Source organism: Sciurus carolinensis, chromosome 14 (assembly GCF_902686445.1).
Source record: "Sciurus carolinensis chromosome 14, mSciCar1.2, whole genome shotgun sequence".
Taxonomy (NCBI): Eukaryota; Metazoa; Chordata; class Mammalia; order Rodentia; family Sciuridae; genus Sciurus; species Sciurus carolinensis.
Genome location: NC_062226.1, coordinates 53,310,804 through 53,328,249, shown reverse-complemented (window position 1 = coordinate 53,328,249; position 17,446 = coordinate 53,310,804). Strand labels below are relative to the sequence as shown.

The 17,446-nt window shown below is 32.2% G+C and overlaps 1 protein-coding gene across 7 annotated transcripts in view; it reads left to right on the top strand.

The window, feature by feature from the left end:
* Positions 1-17,446, top strand: part of Cntln (centlein) — a 365,014-nt gene that overhangs the window by 327,408 nt on the left and 20,160 nt on the right. For 6 of the 7 annotated variants that reach the window (XM_047524968.1, XM_047524966.1, XM_047524964.1 and 3 more), the window contains one exon: positions 159-344. In XM_047524968.1, coding sequence (XP_047380924.1) covers positions 159-344 — 186 coding nt within the window. Of the gene's footprint in view, positions 1-158; positions 345-3,931; positions 3,988-17,446 lie in introns of those variants that run through there. The other variant, XM_047524969.1, reaches the window with a different exon arrangement.

Genomic DNA, 17,446 nt, shown 5'->3' with positions numbered 1-17,446 from the left:
AGCAAAAATAATCATTAATTTTACCCAAATAAAAATAAACAATATATAAAGTAATAAAATCTTTCCTTGTCTGTAACTGTTCCAAACCTATTCATGTGTAACTGTTCCAAACCTATTCATAAATTTTTTTTTTATTTTATGTTTACTGATTTTTGCAGGATCTCAAGCTTACTCTCCTGATCTCAAAAATAAATGAAACTGAATCGGCAATGGCAGAAATTGAAACAGCAGCATCTAAACAACTTCAAGGATTAGCTCTACAAAGTGAGCAGGTTCTGGAGGGTGCACAGAAGAAATTGCTGTTAGCCAATGAGAAAGTGGAAGAGTTCACCATATTTGTAAAGGTTCGAATTATTTGTGGTTTATTAATTTTGTCTTATACTTCAGGCAGATGAAGCAGTGATCTACTTCAGATGATTTGGGTGACACTGTAAAGTTACTCACTGCTTTTCTAACCCACGAAGTACTTTCTCCTCCCTTATGTGTACTATTGTTCAAAATAGTGTCTATGAAAGATTTATTTTTATAGTTTGATTTTAAAATTTTCCACTTAGTGGCTGATTTTAGTGGCACACACCTGTAATCTCAATGACTCAAGAGACTGAGGCAGGAGTTCACAAGATTGAGACCAGCCCCAATAATTCAGTGAGACCATAAGCAACTTAACAAAACTCTATCTCAAAATAAAAAAATAAGAGGTTGGGAATGTGACTCAGTTGTTAAGCACCCCTGGGTTCAATCTTCAGTAGCCAAAAAAAAAAAAAAAAAAAAAAAAAATTCCACTTCCATTAATATTTTTCTTAATGTCAGTATAGTATAACAAAATTATAGTAATCAAGATTGGTTTGATATAAAAGAATTAAGTCATTTCCACTCTAGCTTCATTTTGAAAATCACCCAAGCAAGAATAACAAACAGAAAAGTCATATTCATTGAAGCTAGGGGACATGTTAAGTTCAGTCTACAAACTTCAAGACATGGAATGAATAGAGGAATGGTAGATAAATGATGGCAGAGGGTGTACCATCTAGAAATGACCTAAAAAGGTGAAGAACCCCCAAACAACTTAGGAATTGGCTGCACAAGGAACTACCAAACCTTCAAATGATGGAGTAGGAGCAGATATGGAGCTAAAAATGTAGTTTGAAGTTTTTGTAAAGAACTTTGAGACTTCTAGTCTGTACTTTGATCCCACATGATTAACAGAATTCTTCCCTTAACCTTCTAGAGAGGCCAAGGAGAAACAGCTGTGGATACAGAGCTAACACTAAGGGCTAGGAGTCTGCAATTGTTGTGCTTCTTTTGATTTTACTGTGAAATTGTTTAAACTCTGTTCAGTGTTGTTGTTCTTTTTTGTATTGTCAGTAAGCATATTCATTGCCATTAGATAGACCATGAGTTCCTTTACAGCAGGGACAATATTTTATTAATCTTGTATCATTACGGCAGCATTCAGTGCTTTGCAAAGAATGGGAACACAATAGCAATCACTAACTAATCAAAGTGAGTTTCATTAGGAATGTGAAATTTTTTTTTTGACTGCACATTTTTTTATTATTTTTTATTTTGATTCATTGTACACAAATGGGGTACAACTTTCATTTCTCTGGTTGTACACAAAGTAGAGTCATAGGGTTTGCGTAGGAATGTAAAATTTCAATGATACTTTTGGCCTGTAAAAGAACAAAATAATTAATAGGAGAGTAACTATTTCCTTTCTCCCCTTTCTCCCAAATCTTAGTATTCTTTTCCCCCCTGATCTTTAATGGGACTGAGTTCTTTACTCTTTTTCCTTCAGATGGCATATATTATTAAAAGTAGTCATATCCTAGTAGGATATATGTATTTATATGTATAAAATGTTTTCAATTTATGATATCTTTTAGAATTATAACTGTCCCCTGATAGAGTAAAATGACATTATCACTTACTCTCTTCTTTTCTAAAAGACCCACCACCATTTGAACCACTCATTCAGACCTTACTGTATAAATACATATTAAACTTAAAATAATACAATTCTAGATACATTAATGTTTGTGTTCTCAAATTAGTTCTATTTTTAGTCTCTCTTTTTAGATGGGTCAGTAGTTGGGCATCTCTTAAGGCATTTCAGTGGAAAAGATATTCAGCTCAATATATATTAGAATATTTTTAAATGTCCCTAACTACTGATCTTATTTGTAAGTAATAACATTTCTGGGCTTATTATTGGATATTAGTTAGCAAAAAACTGGCATTATTTATAATGTTATATTTTTCATTTCCCTAAAAACATTGTATGCCACTAATCCTAAGGAAATCCCTTACTTTGCTTCTCTGAAAATCAGAACTACCTTGGGAGTTTTCTTATTTTAAAAAATCTACAAAATGAATGAAATAAAACATTTTAGCTCTTTTAGTGAAGGTTTCAGTTGGTGTGAAGTCAAGCCAATATGTCCCTCAGAGGATGCTGAATAATTGCAAAGCATTAATTTTAGTAAATGTAATTTACCCTTTCCTAATTTAAATGTCATTTTCTTCCAAGTACTTGGTTATGATACATCTTCTCATTGAATATTGTCACTGTTTTACTCATTATGTAGCACCATTTTTATTATGACTGTAAGCTTCACCAGCTTTTGTTTTCCTATTTTCTATTCAGCTTAGGATTTAGTTTGTTATATTTTAAACCATGATTTAAAATATGAAATATATATAAGATGCATTCAAAATGCTAATTATTGTTTTTATTGAAATAGTCTTTGAATATGGCATTGTTAAAGAGAATGAAGGATAAGTGAAAATCAGAAGTTTTCACAATAGAATACTGCATTTCATGACTAAATTCATTTCATGATCAATTGTTATACACTTGATGAAGTTTTATTGCCTTCTTAATAAAGTAATTGTTATATTTCTCCACACAAAATAGATTATCAAAAATTATCCTTAAAAATCCATATTTTTATTTATGTCCAACAATGTGAATGATGTTGAATGATGAAGTATCTAAACTACTGTTATTCAGTGGTGACATATTGGACCTTCATATTGTTCACCAACAGTGATCCAAAGTGTAGATGTCTTAATAGATAAATTCAGGATTGCATGGCTTTTTAATTAACTTCTTAAAGCTTATATAATGGGAAGATTACAGGTATGAATAAACTTAGTACTTTTTCAGAATTGTAATACTTTGTTTCAATTTAGTATTTAGACTGCCTACATCAGAATCATCTGTTTCTTTCATATTTAAATTAAATAAGTAATGTTTGGGTCCCAAATTTATTAAATCAAAATCCTGGTTGGGTTAGACCCAATAACCTGCATGTTATAAGTTAACTAAGTAATTATTATATATATAAACAGTTTTAGAGACACGGCCTTAATTTTTTTTTTTTTAACAATTGACTCTGTATAACAAAATACCTACCAGTTTGGCATTATGTTAACATCTGTACAACTCCTAAATTCTAATGGAAATTTGACATTTATTTTTCTTAGCTGTGTTTTAGGACCATGTGCAGGTGACACTAGTACCACTTCTTCTATTTAATTGGTTTTTGTATTCAAGGGCCACTAACAAATTAATACTAAACCCAGAAATATTGACTAACACTGGTTGGTTGAGTATTAAGAAAGGGATGATCAGCCTCTTTCTCTTCCTTATGTGGATGACCCTAGGACCAGAAAAATTGCTCAGGAGTTACTGTCTGAAGCAAAATAACATCAGTGACTTCCTAAATCCTATTGCATTAGTTACATTAGACTAAGCTTCCACCTTTTTAAAGAGTTAAGATCTTCCATAATTGCTATTCTGCCTAGAATCTAATCTTTCCCACTACTCTCCAACTTTCACCCATATTGTACTTAATTCTCTACTTTTGCTCAAGTTCTGCTTTTCACTCAAAATGCTCTCCCCTCTCTCCCCTTTGCTTTCTCCTTTCAGATTTAGCTCAGTGCCTTCCTCTTATATGAACAATCCCTTTAATTCTGTGTTTAAGAGGATAGAGCTCAACTCTGCCACTTACTAGCTGTGTGATCTCAGGCAAGTGACTTTATCTTCTGCATCCAGTTTCCCCATCTATAAAACAATTGTAATAATGGAACATGCCTGTGGTAGGATTTAAATAAGTTATCATAGCCAATGAGAAGAGTGCCTAATACACCTAAAATACCTATGCCTAATATACCAAAAGAACTAAATATCAATTATTTTATATTGCTGTTGTTGTAATAATAGTAGTAGTAGTAGAATTTTTCTTATTTATTTTCTGAACATTTTTATGTATAACTCATAAATTAACATATAATTTTTAAACTCTTATATTTTTTCTTTTTAAGTAGATTATAGTCAGCTTGAAGCCAGGAGCATTGTCATTGTCATTTGTTTTCCTCATAGCACTGGCACCTAACTTAACTTTTTAAATTCTTGAGGTATTGATCTTATATCTGCTTCAAGAATGGTCCTAGATTCATAGTTACTGCTCATATTGAAAGCTCTGGGAAGACAAGAATTATTCACATTCCTTAATGAACATGGTTAAGGAATGTACATTGTTCTTACATAGAACATTATAATCTTCAGAACTCATTCTATACAGAGCTTATTAGGGTATCATATACACAAAAGTACTTAATAAATATTATTAGTAGTATTAATAGTACTAATGTTTGTTCTGGCCCTGTTGTGGAATGTATGTTCCCTTTAGTCTTTCATTTATTCATGGGACATAACCAGATTATAAAAGAGGTGGTGTAGCCATCTGTTCTAGATCTAGTCTTGAATACAGAATTTTGCCCTGGGGTGAAATCAAGTGTTTTGAGCATCTGGGCTGGATATATGTGGCAGATCTGAGGCTTTGAATTCTCCTAATAACTGACTAAAACACACTAGGGAAATTTCTAGAAGTATTTGCTCAGTTTGACTCAGCCCGAATACATAGGCTACTTAATGTGCTTGTATGTAAGAGTCATATACCAGACTCTCTCTTCTCAATGTTTTTTTGGTTAACTATGAAATACATAACAACCAAAGAACAATATTTAGAAGTGGAAGTGGTTTCCTTATCAATGTATATTGCTTTGATGAGATTTAGTCTGATATTTTGGTCATATAAGTTTCTTGCTTCCTTATTATAGACACTTATGGAGCATTACAGCATACAATTGTTCATTCTTTGGCACAGATCTAGTCTCTTAATTATGTTTTCTAAATGGTTCTGTGATAGGGGCTGGGTCTGTAGCTTAGTGCTTAGCGCTTGCCTCACACATGTGAGGCAACTGGGTTCCATCCTTAGCACCACATAAAAATAAATACATAAAAATATATTGTGTCCATTTACAAGTAAAAAAAAATTGTTTTTTAAATTAAAAAAAAAAACAGTTTTATGATATAATTTAATTTGAATTAACTCTCTTAATCCTATTATACTAAAAAAGGAGCCAGGCACCGTGACACACGCCTGTAATCCCAGCAGCTCGGGAGTCTGAGACAGGAGGATTTCGAGTTCAAAGCTAACCTCAGCAATGGTGAGGTGCTAAGCAACTCAGTGAGACCCTGTCTCTAAATAAAATACACAACAGAACTGGGGATGTGGCTCAGTGGTAAAGTGCCCCTGAGTTCAATTCCTGGTACCACCCCCCCAAAAAAAAAAAAAAAAAAAAGCAAAATTACAGCTGTTTTTAGAGAAAGGTTCTTAATAAAATGCATTACCTTATTATATCACAATAAAGCTGTTTGAAAAGCTCTAAAAACACACACGTAATACTTGTGTACTCCCTGTCTCTTTCTGTAAGGCCCTTGGTATTCTGCAGAAGAACCATCACCCAATGCAGTCTCTTAACCTTGGACTTCTAGAACAATGATCCAAAACCTCTTTTTATAATATTTTTTAAAAAGCTGTTAAAAACTACATTAATTCTTCAGGAAACTCTGATGATAATGGTGACTCCAGAGTATCTGAATAGCCAATTATCACCTTCTTGCAATCTAATCTTACTGGAAAAAAGTCTAATCAATCCATAATAATTCAATGAAACTCAAAATTGTAAGTAGCTAGCTAACATAGACAAAAGTTCATTGATAAAGACTGGAAAACTAAATTCTAAAAGGCCAAATTAGTAGACATAGTAAGATCAAAATGGAATAGTTTACTTTGTGTCTCCTGAACACCACTTCTGGTTGATTACAATAAATTATAAAGATTGAAAGTAGAGTAAGCTGTAAGTAGAAATGTACACCCAAGAAAATATTCTTATTTTGACAATGTCTTCAGATGTCTTCTAATGATTCTTAATCATTAGAAGGGACAAAAAATGGGCTATTTCATATTAATTATAATGAATATTATGCAAAGAAAATATAAAAGTCATGAATCCTTATGACCCTGAAACATGTTTAAAAAATTTGATACCAATACGAAAAGAAATTGGTGAATCCATAGATATATTTACTATGATGTAGAATAATCTACTATACTCAGAATTCAATAGGTGAAATAGACAAAATGTAACTTTTCAAATCCATCTGGAACATTCACAGAAGCCATTTACATCTTAAGCCACAAAGTTCAATACATTCAAAAAACAAAAGACATTTTGGCTATTTATCATGCATATGACATAATATACCTATGATTTAACAAAATAAGTGGCCAAAATTTATCCACTTAGAAATCCTAAACTCTGTATGATTTAGAGTTAGGAAGAAATAAAATGTGAGCTCATGAACTGGTTCAAAATGAATAGTGAGAGTGTCAAACCTTTGAAAGTTAACCAAAACTTCACTTTCAGATAAAGATGTTTGAGAAAAAATAAACAAATAAATAATACAAAACAACAAAAATGGAATCAGTGAGGAATTCACAGGAATCTTAAAACGTATACATAATACTTTTTTCTTTATAAACATATTTGATAAGGTCCTACCTTGGCAGAGGGCCAACCTGGTATTTCTGCACAGCCTGGGCTTCAACCAACCAGGGAGCCCAGCCAGCCATACCACATGTCTGTGCAGCCCAGCCCAGAGTCTTGCCCTTTTTATGAGCCTAGTCCAAACTTGGGCAAAGAACCCAGCCGTTAACCTTCCCAAACCACAGAACACAACCAGTGATTTAACCTGATCTTAGAGCTCAACCCGTAGCCCCACTCAAATATGGAGCAAAGCCTGTGGCCACTCTGATGAGTGTGACTGGTAGCAACTCTGACTAAATTAAACTCTGACTTAGATTAAAGGCAGCAGCCCCAACCAGGCAGGGAAACCACCCAAGTGCCTCGACCCAACCACAGGGTACAACTTGTGGCTCTGGCTGATTATGGAGCTCAGTGCAGCCCTACCTGGTCATGGATTTCATTACCAAAATCACTTGATCACTACCCCAGCAAGATGCAAATATGGAGAGTAGCCTGCAGTCCTCTCCAATTACACATTTTGACCTTTAGCATAACATGGCCAAGGAGTATAGCCCATGACCCTGCCTGACTGGGGATAGTCATGCATCCTAGTCAGCAACTCAGCCTGACTGCAAATTCTAGCCAGCAACTCCACCTGACCTCAGAGTATGGGCAGCATACCTGCCCAAGTAGAGAACCTTACAACTGGCACTACCTACTCATGGATGCCTGCTGGCCCATCTAGACCTAAAAGTTGGACTGATTGGTAAAGGCCTCTTTCTACCTTCTGTAAGTGTTGGAAGCAGTGGCTGCTCTGTAAAATGTGAGGACACCAATGTAAGGTAACATGGATGGTGAAGAATTAAGGGGAAATGACACCACTAAAGAAATTTAATAAACGTCAATGACTCACCCTAAAGAAATGGAGATCTGTCAACTGAATAACATTTCATAGTAGTCCTCTTAAAGAAGTTGAATGAACAATAAGAAAATATGACAGATGACTAGATGAAATTAGAAAAACAATGCATAAGCAAAATGTGAAGTTCAACAATGAAGTAGGAAACAACTTTTTAAAAAGAATCCTAGAGATAAAGAATACTGAGACCAAACTGAAAAATTCAATAGGGAACTTCAATAGCATACTTGATCAAGCATAAATAAGATTCAGTAAAATCAAAGGCATAGCATTTGAAATTATTCATTCAGATCTACAAAGAGAAAATAATGAAAAAGAGTGAAGAAAACCATAGGACTTATAAGACACCATTACACTGAACAATATATACATTGTAGGCATTTTAGAAGGGAAAGAGGGAAAGGGAAAGTGACATAAAGTCCATTCAAAGAAATAATGACAGAAAACTCTCAAAATTTGGGGAAAGTGACATACAGTTTCATGAGACCCAAAATTCCCCAAAAGATTGAACTTGAAAAGGCTGCAATAGGAAATTTATAAGTTGTGAAAATTCAAAAGCAAATAGAAAATTTTGAAAGGAGCAAGAAAAAAGTAACTCACCACATTAAGGGAGCTACAATAAGAAAGGGAGCCCTCATAAGACTCCCAGGGGATTTCTCAGCAGAAACTTTGCAGTTCAGGAGAACATGGGATGATATATTCCAAATATTGAATATCCCAAACATTAAAAGAAACAAAACTGCCAATCGAGAATACACTAGTCAGCAAAGCTGTCCTTGAGAATGAGGGATAGATAAAAATTTTGTCAAGCAAAAGTGGAGGAAGTTTATGGCCACTAGACATGCCTTACAAAGAATTCTGGAGAGAGTTCTTCAGGCTGAAATGAAAGAACTCTAATTAGTAATATTAAACATAGACTCTGAGTTGAAATTCTCTAACATTTTAATAGCGTTACAAAGATCACTGTTAAGGACTGAGGCTGTCGCTCAGTAGTAGAGTACTTGCACCCCATATGTGAGGCACTGAGTTTGATCCTCAGTACCACATAAAAATAAAATAAAATAAAAAGCTATTGTGTCCATGTACAACTAAAAAATATTTTTAGAAAAAGATCACTGTTAAGTCTTACATGTTTTAAAAAATATTAAAAACCTATAATGACAATAATTTGCTATTAGATACAAAATATAAAAATATAAATTATAACATCATCTAAACTGTGAGGGGAGAAATAGAAGTATTGGGATTTTGTGTCTGATCAAAGTTGACAGCTTAAAATAAACAGTTTTAACTATGTAAGGCTTACATCTTATGTAAGCCTCATGGTATTCACAAGGAAAAATCCAAAGTAGACACACAAATGATTAAAGGAAAGGAATCAATGCATGCAGCAACAAAAGTTTATCAAATTATAAAGAAAGACACCAAGAGAAGAAAGAATGAAGAAACTACAGTCAGAACAACAACAAAATGAAAATAGTAGTTCTTACCTGTTAATAATGACTTTAATTGTAAATAGAATAAACTTCCCAATCAAAAGACCTTAAGTGATGGAGTGGATAAAAATTAATATCCAGCAGTGTGCTTCCTATAAGAGACTCATTTTAGTTTTAAAGACATACATAGGCTGAAATCAAAGGAATGGAAAAAGATGTTCATACATTTGTAATCAAAAAAGAGCACAAATGTCTATATTTATAATAGACAAAATAAACTTCAAGTAATAGAAAAGAAAATGAAGGTCATATCATGGTAGAGGGGTCAGTTCATCAAGAGGATATAATAATTATAAATATATGCCAAAGACTGGAGCACCTAAAAATAGAAAGTAAATACTGTCAAGACTGAAAGGAGAAATAAGTAGCAATGCAATAATATTAGAGTACTTTAGAACCCCCCGTCTCAAAAAATAGAGACACCATCCTGACAAAAAACCATAACACAACAGATCTGAACAGCAGTATAGATCAAATGGTCCTAACAGCCAAGAGTAGCAGAATATACTTTCTTCTCAGGTGAAAGTAGAATTTTCTCTAATTCTAGTTTGGATGTTTGGTCACAAAACAGATCTTAATAAATTCAAGAAGACTGAAGTCATATCACTTTTCTTTTCTGATCATAATAGTAAGAAACTACAAATCAATTACAGGAGGAAAACTGGAAAATTAATACATATCTAGAAATTAAATACACACTCCTGAATAATTTTCATTCAAAGAAAAAAATCAAAAGTAAATGAGAAAATATTTTGAGGAAAAAGAAAATAGAAACACAACACACCAAAATGTAAGGGATTCAGCAAAAGCATTATAAAGATTATAGCTATAAACACCTACATTAAGTGAAAGTTATCAAATAAATAACCTAACTTTATATTTCAAAGAGCCAGAAAATGAAGAACCAAGCCAAAAGCAATCAGAAAGAAGGAAATAATAAAGTTTAGAGAAGAAATAAATCAGATAAAGTATAGAATAATATTACAAAGGATTAATGAAATTAGAGCTGACTTGTTTAAAAAGAAAACTGACATATCTTTACTAGGTTAATCAAGAAAAAGAACTCAAATAAATGAAATTCCACAGAAAAAGGAAATACTACAATTGATACAAGAAAAATGCAGAGAATCATAAGAGAATACTGTGAACAAATACATGCCAAGAAATTATGAAATGGAAACTCCTCATAAAATACCACCTACCAAAACTGAATCATGAAGAAATATAGAATCTGAACAGACAATAACAAATAAAGCAACTGAATCAGTAATCAAAATCTTCCCAAGAAGGAGAAACCCAGGACCATATAGCTTCCCTAGCAAACTTTGCCAAACAATTAGAAAAAATTGATGCCAGTCTTTCTGAAATTCTTCCAAAATATTAAAAAGGGGAAATACTTCCAAGCTTAGTTTACAGAGCCGGCATTATACTGATACTAAAGTCAAATAAGGATACTACAAGAAAAGACAATTACAGACCAATGTCATTGATGAACATAGATACAAAAATTCTCAACAAAATACTACCAAACTGAATTCAAAAGCACATTAAAAATACCATAACATCATGATCAAGTGGATATGCAAAAATGATCCCTGGATGCAAGGATGGTTCAACACATGATATACCACATTAGTATAATGAATGATGAAAATCATATGATCATGGAATAGATGTAGAAAAAGCACTTTACAAAATTCACCCCTTTGTGATAAAAAATTTCAACAAATCATACGAGGAATGTACCTTAACACAATGAAAACCATATATGACAGCTAATGTCATAGTCAATGGTGAAAAGCTACAAGTGGTTCCTCTTAAGATTAGGAACAAAAAGGTGTCCATTCTCACCGCTTTTAGTTAACTTATTACTGGAAGTCCTTGCTAGAACAATTAGGCAAGAAAGAAATTAAAAGCCATCCAGAAGAAAAATTGTCTCTTTTTATAGATGACACAATTTTTTATATAGACAACTCTAAAGACTCCACCAAAAACTTGGTATAAATGAATTCAGTAAAGTTGCAGGTTACAAAATGAACTTACAAAAATCAGTGGGTTTCTACAAACTCTCTGAAAAAGAAGAAAAACAATTCTGTTTACAATAGCACCAAAACAAACCAAAGCACTTTGAGTAAATTTAACCAAGAAAACGAAATTTCTGTTTACTGAAAAATGTAAGTTATTCATGAAAACAATTTTAAAAGACACAAATAAATGGAAAGATATCCTATTTTTACTGACTAAAATAATTGATATTGTTGTAATGCCCTAGTACTCAAAGTGATCTATAGATTTAATTCAATTCCTATAAAAATCCCAATGACATTTTTCACAGAAATGGAAAAAATTATAAAGTTCTTATGGAACGACCAAATACCTTAAATAGATAAAGCAATAAGTAAGAAGAATAAAGTTGGAGGCATTATGCCTTTTGGTCTGAAATATTTACAAAGCTCTTGTAATTAAAACGGTATGCTAAAAACAAACACATAGACCAGTAGAACAGAATAGAGAGCTCAGAAGTAAACCCATGAATATATGGTCAATAAATGTTGAAACTGGATACCCACATGCAGAGAATGAAATTGAACCCCTATCTTTACCATTCACAAAAGTTAACTAGAAATGGATTAAATACTTGAATATCAGACCAGAAACCTTAACTCCTAAAAGAAAACCTAGGGAAAAAAACTCCTTAGCCTTGGTCTTGGCAATTTTTTTTTTTTTTTTTGATGACACCAAAAACACAAGTAACAAAAGTAAATGGGAACTAAAGACCATCACAGCAAACAAAACAGCCAAAAAATTAAAAAGGCAACTAGGAAATGAGGAAAAATACTTGCAAACCATGTCTCTGATAACAAGTAATATCCGAAATATATAAGGAATTCATACAATTCAACATTAGTACTGGAAATTGCTGCAAATAGTAAGAATAAGAATCAAGCAAAGGTCCTGAATAGAAATGTTTCCACAGAAAACATGCAGAGGGCCATCAGATACATAAAAAGATGCTGAACATCATAAATTATCAGGGAAATGCAAATCAAAACTACTCTTTGGAGTAGGGCTGGGGATTGAACAGGAAGGGACAGAAGAGGAAATGATTAAAAAAGGGCAACAGGGAAATTTCTGGGATATGAAGATTTTGTATGTTTTAAGCAGGTTGATTGTTATACAGATGTATACAACTTTCCAAATGATAGAACAGTTCTTTACTTTGGTCTGGGTGGAGGTTACCCAAGGTTTCATTTGTATAAAAGTCATAAAACTATGCAATTAAGACTTAATACTGGGTCTGTGGTTGTAGCTCAGGGGTAAAGCGCTTGCCTAGCATGTGTGAAGCACTGGGTTTGATTCTTAGCACCACATATCAATAAATAAAATAAGGTCCGTGGACAACTAAAAAGAATTTTTAAAAAATGCATTTCACTCTATATAAATTATACTTCAAAACTAATAAACAATGAAGTGCATGCTCAGGGATTTAGGCATGAACTGTACAGATATCTTCAACTTTGAAATGCATCAACAAAGATTGATGAATTGCTACATGATAAGCAAGGATAGGAAAAATTAATACATATGTTTAGTATATCTATGGTAAATATGTGTGCACAATACAACTTCTTTCAACTTTTTGCATGTTTGAATTTTTGCATAATAAAAATATTAGGAGAAAATATCCTTGGGAGAATTCAGACTTGAATTTAGAGAGATAAAACCATCATTTGCTTCTTATTCCCCTAGAATCATGTCACAAACAAACAAAAAGAATGCGAAACTAAAATTCTATACCTTTGTACAATAAACTATATTATAACTAAAACTCTTTATTTCAAAACATGTTGAAAACAGCCAAAAGCAGGTAAGACTGACAACACCATGAAAGAAACAGAGATAAGACACAGACAAGACCTATCTAAAGAAAGCAATTTTTCTCGCAGCCAAGAAAAGTCTTACTTATAAAAAACAATAGAATGGAATTCATCGGGGGAAAAAAACCTTAAGTTTATATATAAAATTCCTCTTGCCTGGGGGCTGGGGTTGTGGCTCAGTGGTAGAACGCTTGCCTAACATGTGTGAGGCACTGGGTTCAATCCTCAACACCACATAAAAAAATGAATAAATAAAATAAAGGTATTATGTCCATCTACAACTAAAAAAGTATTTTAAAATGGATTCCACTTGCCTGGAACACAGCCTCTGCCATATAATTTTCTATTAATAGGTGATGTAGGAAAATCTACTCTCTCTATAGAATGAGTCCTGGAAAAGGAGTCAGCACAATATCTCCACAAATATATTAGAATAAAAATGAAGGAAAGAAATAGGAAAAGTAAATGAAAGGAAAAGAAATTTTACCAGGAAATTGTAGAGCAGATGAAAATATTTTATTATGAGTGAAAAAGATTTATGATGTAATTGTTCTAAAAAGTACCACTGCCAGATAGAAATAAATGCAAGGACTTGGGAAAATGATGAGACAATTGGAAAAGAAGAAAGCAAGCTGGAAAATTAAGCAAGGAAGTGAACAAAAATAAAACTATTTCAAAAAAAATTTTTGATCACTGTGTGTGTGTGTGTGTGTGTGTCTGTGTATCAAATTGTACACTTTAAATGTGTTGAACTTATTGTAATTTAATTATCCCCTCCCCACAGTTAAGTTAAAAGAAGAAAAAAACTGACAAAGAACAATGTGGTTGAATTTTTTAAAATATTTTTATTAGTCGTTGACGAACCTTTATTTATTTATTTGTTTGTATGCAATGCTGAGTCAAACCCTGTGCCTCATACACGCTAGGCCAGTGCTCTACCACTGAGCCACAACCATAGCCCCTTCCATTTTTAAAATACCATGTAAACTAAAAGAAACTAGACATGAAGGAGTTTAAGAAATACATAGTATATTATTCCATTCATATATAATCAAAACAACAAGCAAAATTAAGATCATATAAATAAGGACACTTGCTTTGTGTGTGTGGGAGGAAATGATTAAGAAAGGGCAACAGGGGAATTTCCGGAATATGAAGATTTTGTATGTTTTGAGCAGGTCGATGGTTATACAGATGCATCCAACTTTCCAAACTCATTAAATTCTTCTATGCACTATTTCATTTTAATTATGCCTTAATTTTTAAAGAAAAACATGTTGATGACAAAAGGATTTATGGAACACATGAAAAAGATTCAATATAATTGGAGTCTTCAAAGACCAAACCTAAAATAATGGACTACAACAAATATATTGAAAGGTATAACCCCTATCAGAAATAGACTTAAAAGAACATAAAATGAACCAGGGAAAATTGATATAATATGCCATGTCCTAGATATATTCTAGTAAAGATTCCCTCATTCTACTTCCCTAAGTTTCTTATAGGTATTATTATAAGTGTGACCCCCAGAAATTTCCTGCATACAGATCTTCACCTCAAAATTTTTTTCCAGTACTCCAATTTGAAATACATCAAAAAGAAAATCTCAATTCTGAAAGATAGGAATAGTTAATTTTCCATTTACCCTACAAATAACATTAATACTCACAAATAAGTTGCATTTATAAATAAAATGTTTAAATAGTATAGGTAATGCAATGAAAAGTGAAATTGATTATTAAACCACAGAAGTCACTAACACCTAGATTTTAAAAACTTAGTTCTTGCATAAAGAGGAAATCTGAAATATTGCAGAATATCCCTACAAGAACAATATTCTAGAATTATCAGAACCTGCAGGATACAGTTAAAACAGTGCTCAAGAAATTTATAGCCTTGTATATTTAAATTAATAAAACTAGAGAAGAAATGAAAATAAGCATTCAACTATATGGAAAAAACAAACTAAAGACAAAATAGAAATAAATGAATTAAAATCTATAGAATTAATAATGAATTTAGGAATTTGAGGGGAGCAATAGAATGGAAAAACTTTTAGTTTACCTAATTTAGGAAAAAGAATGTATAACCATACAAAGTAAGAAGTGAAAAATGAAAATAACCATAGACACTGTAGGAAAATATCATAATAGACTACTTAGCTCAGCATTCTGCAGATAACTTGGAAAGATATATGAAATGGATAATTTTCTAGGAAAATATAATGTATCAAATCTCACTCTTGAGCAAACAGAAAATCAAAACTATCACAAACCTGTCTTCCCCTGCAATAAATAGTCAACCTAATCCAAGTGATTGCAATCACATCAGTAAAGAGCAGATAAATTTGGTCTCATTAAAACTAAAACTATCATAGAATACAGAAAAAGAAAGGTATCTCCTAAAATTTTTTGGAAGATTGTACAAAATAAAAATGGATCGATTTCATAAGAGTGCAGAAAGATAAAGTATTAACTAATAGAGTTCAGCAACAGATCAAAAAATAATACACTACAACCAAGTGAAATTATTCTAGAAATGCAAGGACAATTCAGTATTAAGAAAGTTATTAATAATCCTATAATAGATTTATATGGGAAATAATATGGTAGTCTATATGATTGCTAGAGTGGCTTTAAGACAATGTAGAATCCATTTCTGTAAGAAATAAAAATAAAATACACTTTTCACATATTAAAGTCTAGCTATTTTAACTCAAATTTAGTTGAAATTTTATGAAATAAAAAGACCTACCCCTAAAGCAGGAACAAGTCAAGTATGTACATTGATATTGCTATTTAATATTGTTGAGAAAAAAATTTAATCAGTGAAATAAGAAGTAACTGGAGATTTAATAAATGGGAAAATAGGAGATAAAATCATTCTTTTCAGATATTATTGACATGTTGAATTAGAAGACATTAAAAAAGAAATGACAAAAAAGCTTCTACAACAAATGAGAAAAGTAAGTAAGCTAAATATATGTTAGCAGTCTTTGTATGTATAGGCTGTAATCAGTATTAGAAGCTGCCAGAGTAAAATAAAACAAAATGCCCAGGAGTAAACTAGATCTGTAAAGAGAATACTTTAAAATAATACTTAGAAACAAAATAAAGTCTCAAACAAATGGAAAAAAATACAATGTTCTTTGATTCGGAAGATTCAGCTTCTTAAAATGTTAAAATTACCCAAATAAAATTTAACATAACTGAAATAATATTAGCAGTAAGACTTGGGGCAAGCGGGGGACCAAGACAAATTGAATCTGAAATTCACATGGAAAATTAAGCATACATTACCCAAAAAATCTGGAAAAGAAGGGTAATGATGGACAGCTAGCTTCAAAAGATATAAAGTTGATTATAAAGTCTGACTAATTAAAATATATTATAAAATTTTACTAATGAAGAATGGAAATCCCAGAAACTCAACTAAACACATGGAATCAGTGGGGGAAAGAGGAGATTGCATTTAAAAGGAAAAAATCAAAACTAAAAGTAGCAGGGGAAAAAAAATCATGGATTGAAAGTGCCTTATTTACACCTCATAGTGGAAAGTGCTTTTATAAGTATACCACTAACTTCAAAAAAGAAAAAGAAAGAGATTTGTCAATCAGAGTACATAAAAAGTCAAACATATTTTTCTTTGGTACAAAATCCTATTATTGTCAAAATAAAAAGAACAGATTATGAAAAATGAAATACATAAAACAAAAATAAATTTTCCCTAATATGTAAAGAACTCTTACAAATAATTCAGAGAAGCAGGAGAAGTGACAAAGAAAATACAATTATCTCAAGGCAGATTCTCAACTTCATTTATAAGAGAAATGAAACTTTACAGTGAAAACATCAACTGAGGTGGTGGTGCAGGCCTGTAACTCCAGCAGCTCTGGAGGCTGAGACAGGAGGACCTCAAGTCCAAAGCCAGCTTCAGCAATTTAGTGAGGCCCTAAGCAACTTAATGGAGACCCTGCCTAAAAAAAAAAAAAAAACGGTTGGGGATGTATGTGTCTCAGTAGTTAAGCGCCCCTGGGTTCAACCCCTGATACCAGAAAAAAAAAAAAAAATACAGTGAAAAATCAAACACGCTACATTGAAACATCAGATTGATATTTTGCTAATGATGCAGAGAAACAGGTACTTTCGTGCAGAATTATAAATTTTAGTGTCTTGGAGGAGAAATAGGAATAAAATTAAGTAACAGCTGTCAAATTACAGTTATATGAGCACAATTATTTACTGCAGTGAGCTAGCAAAGGACTGAAAACAACT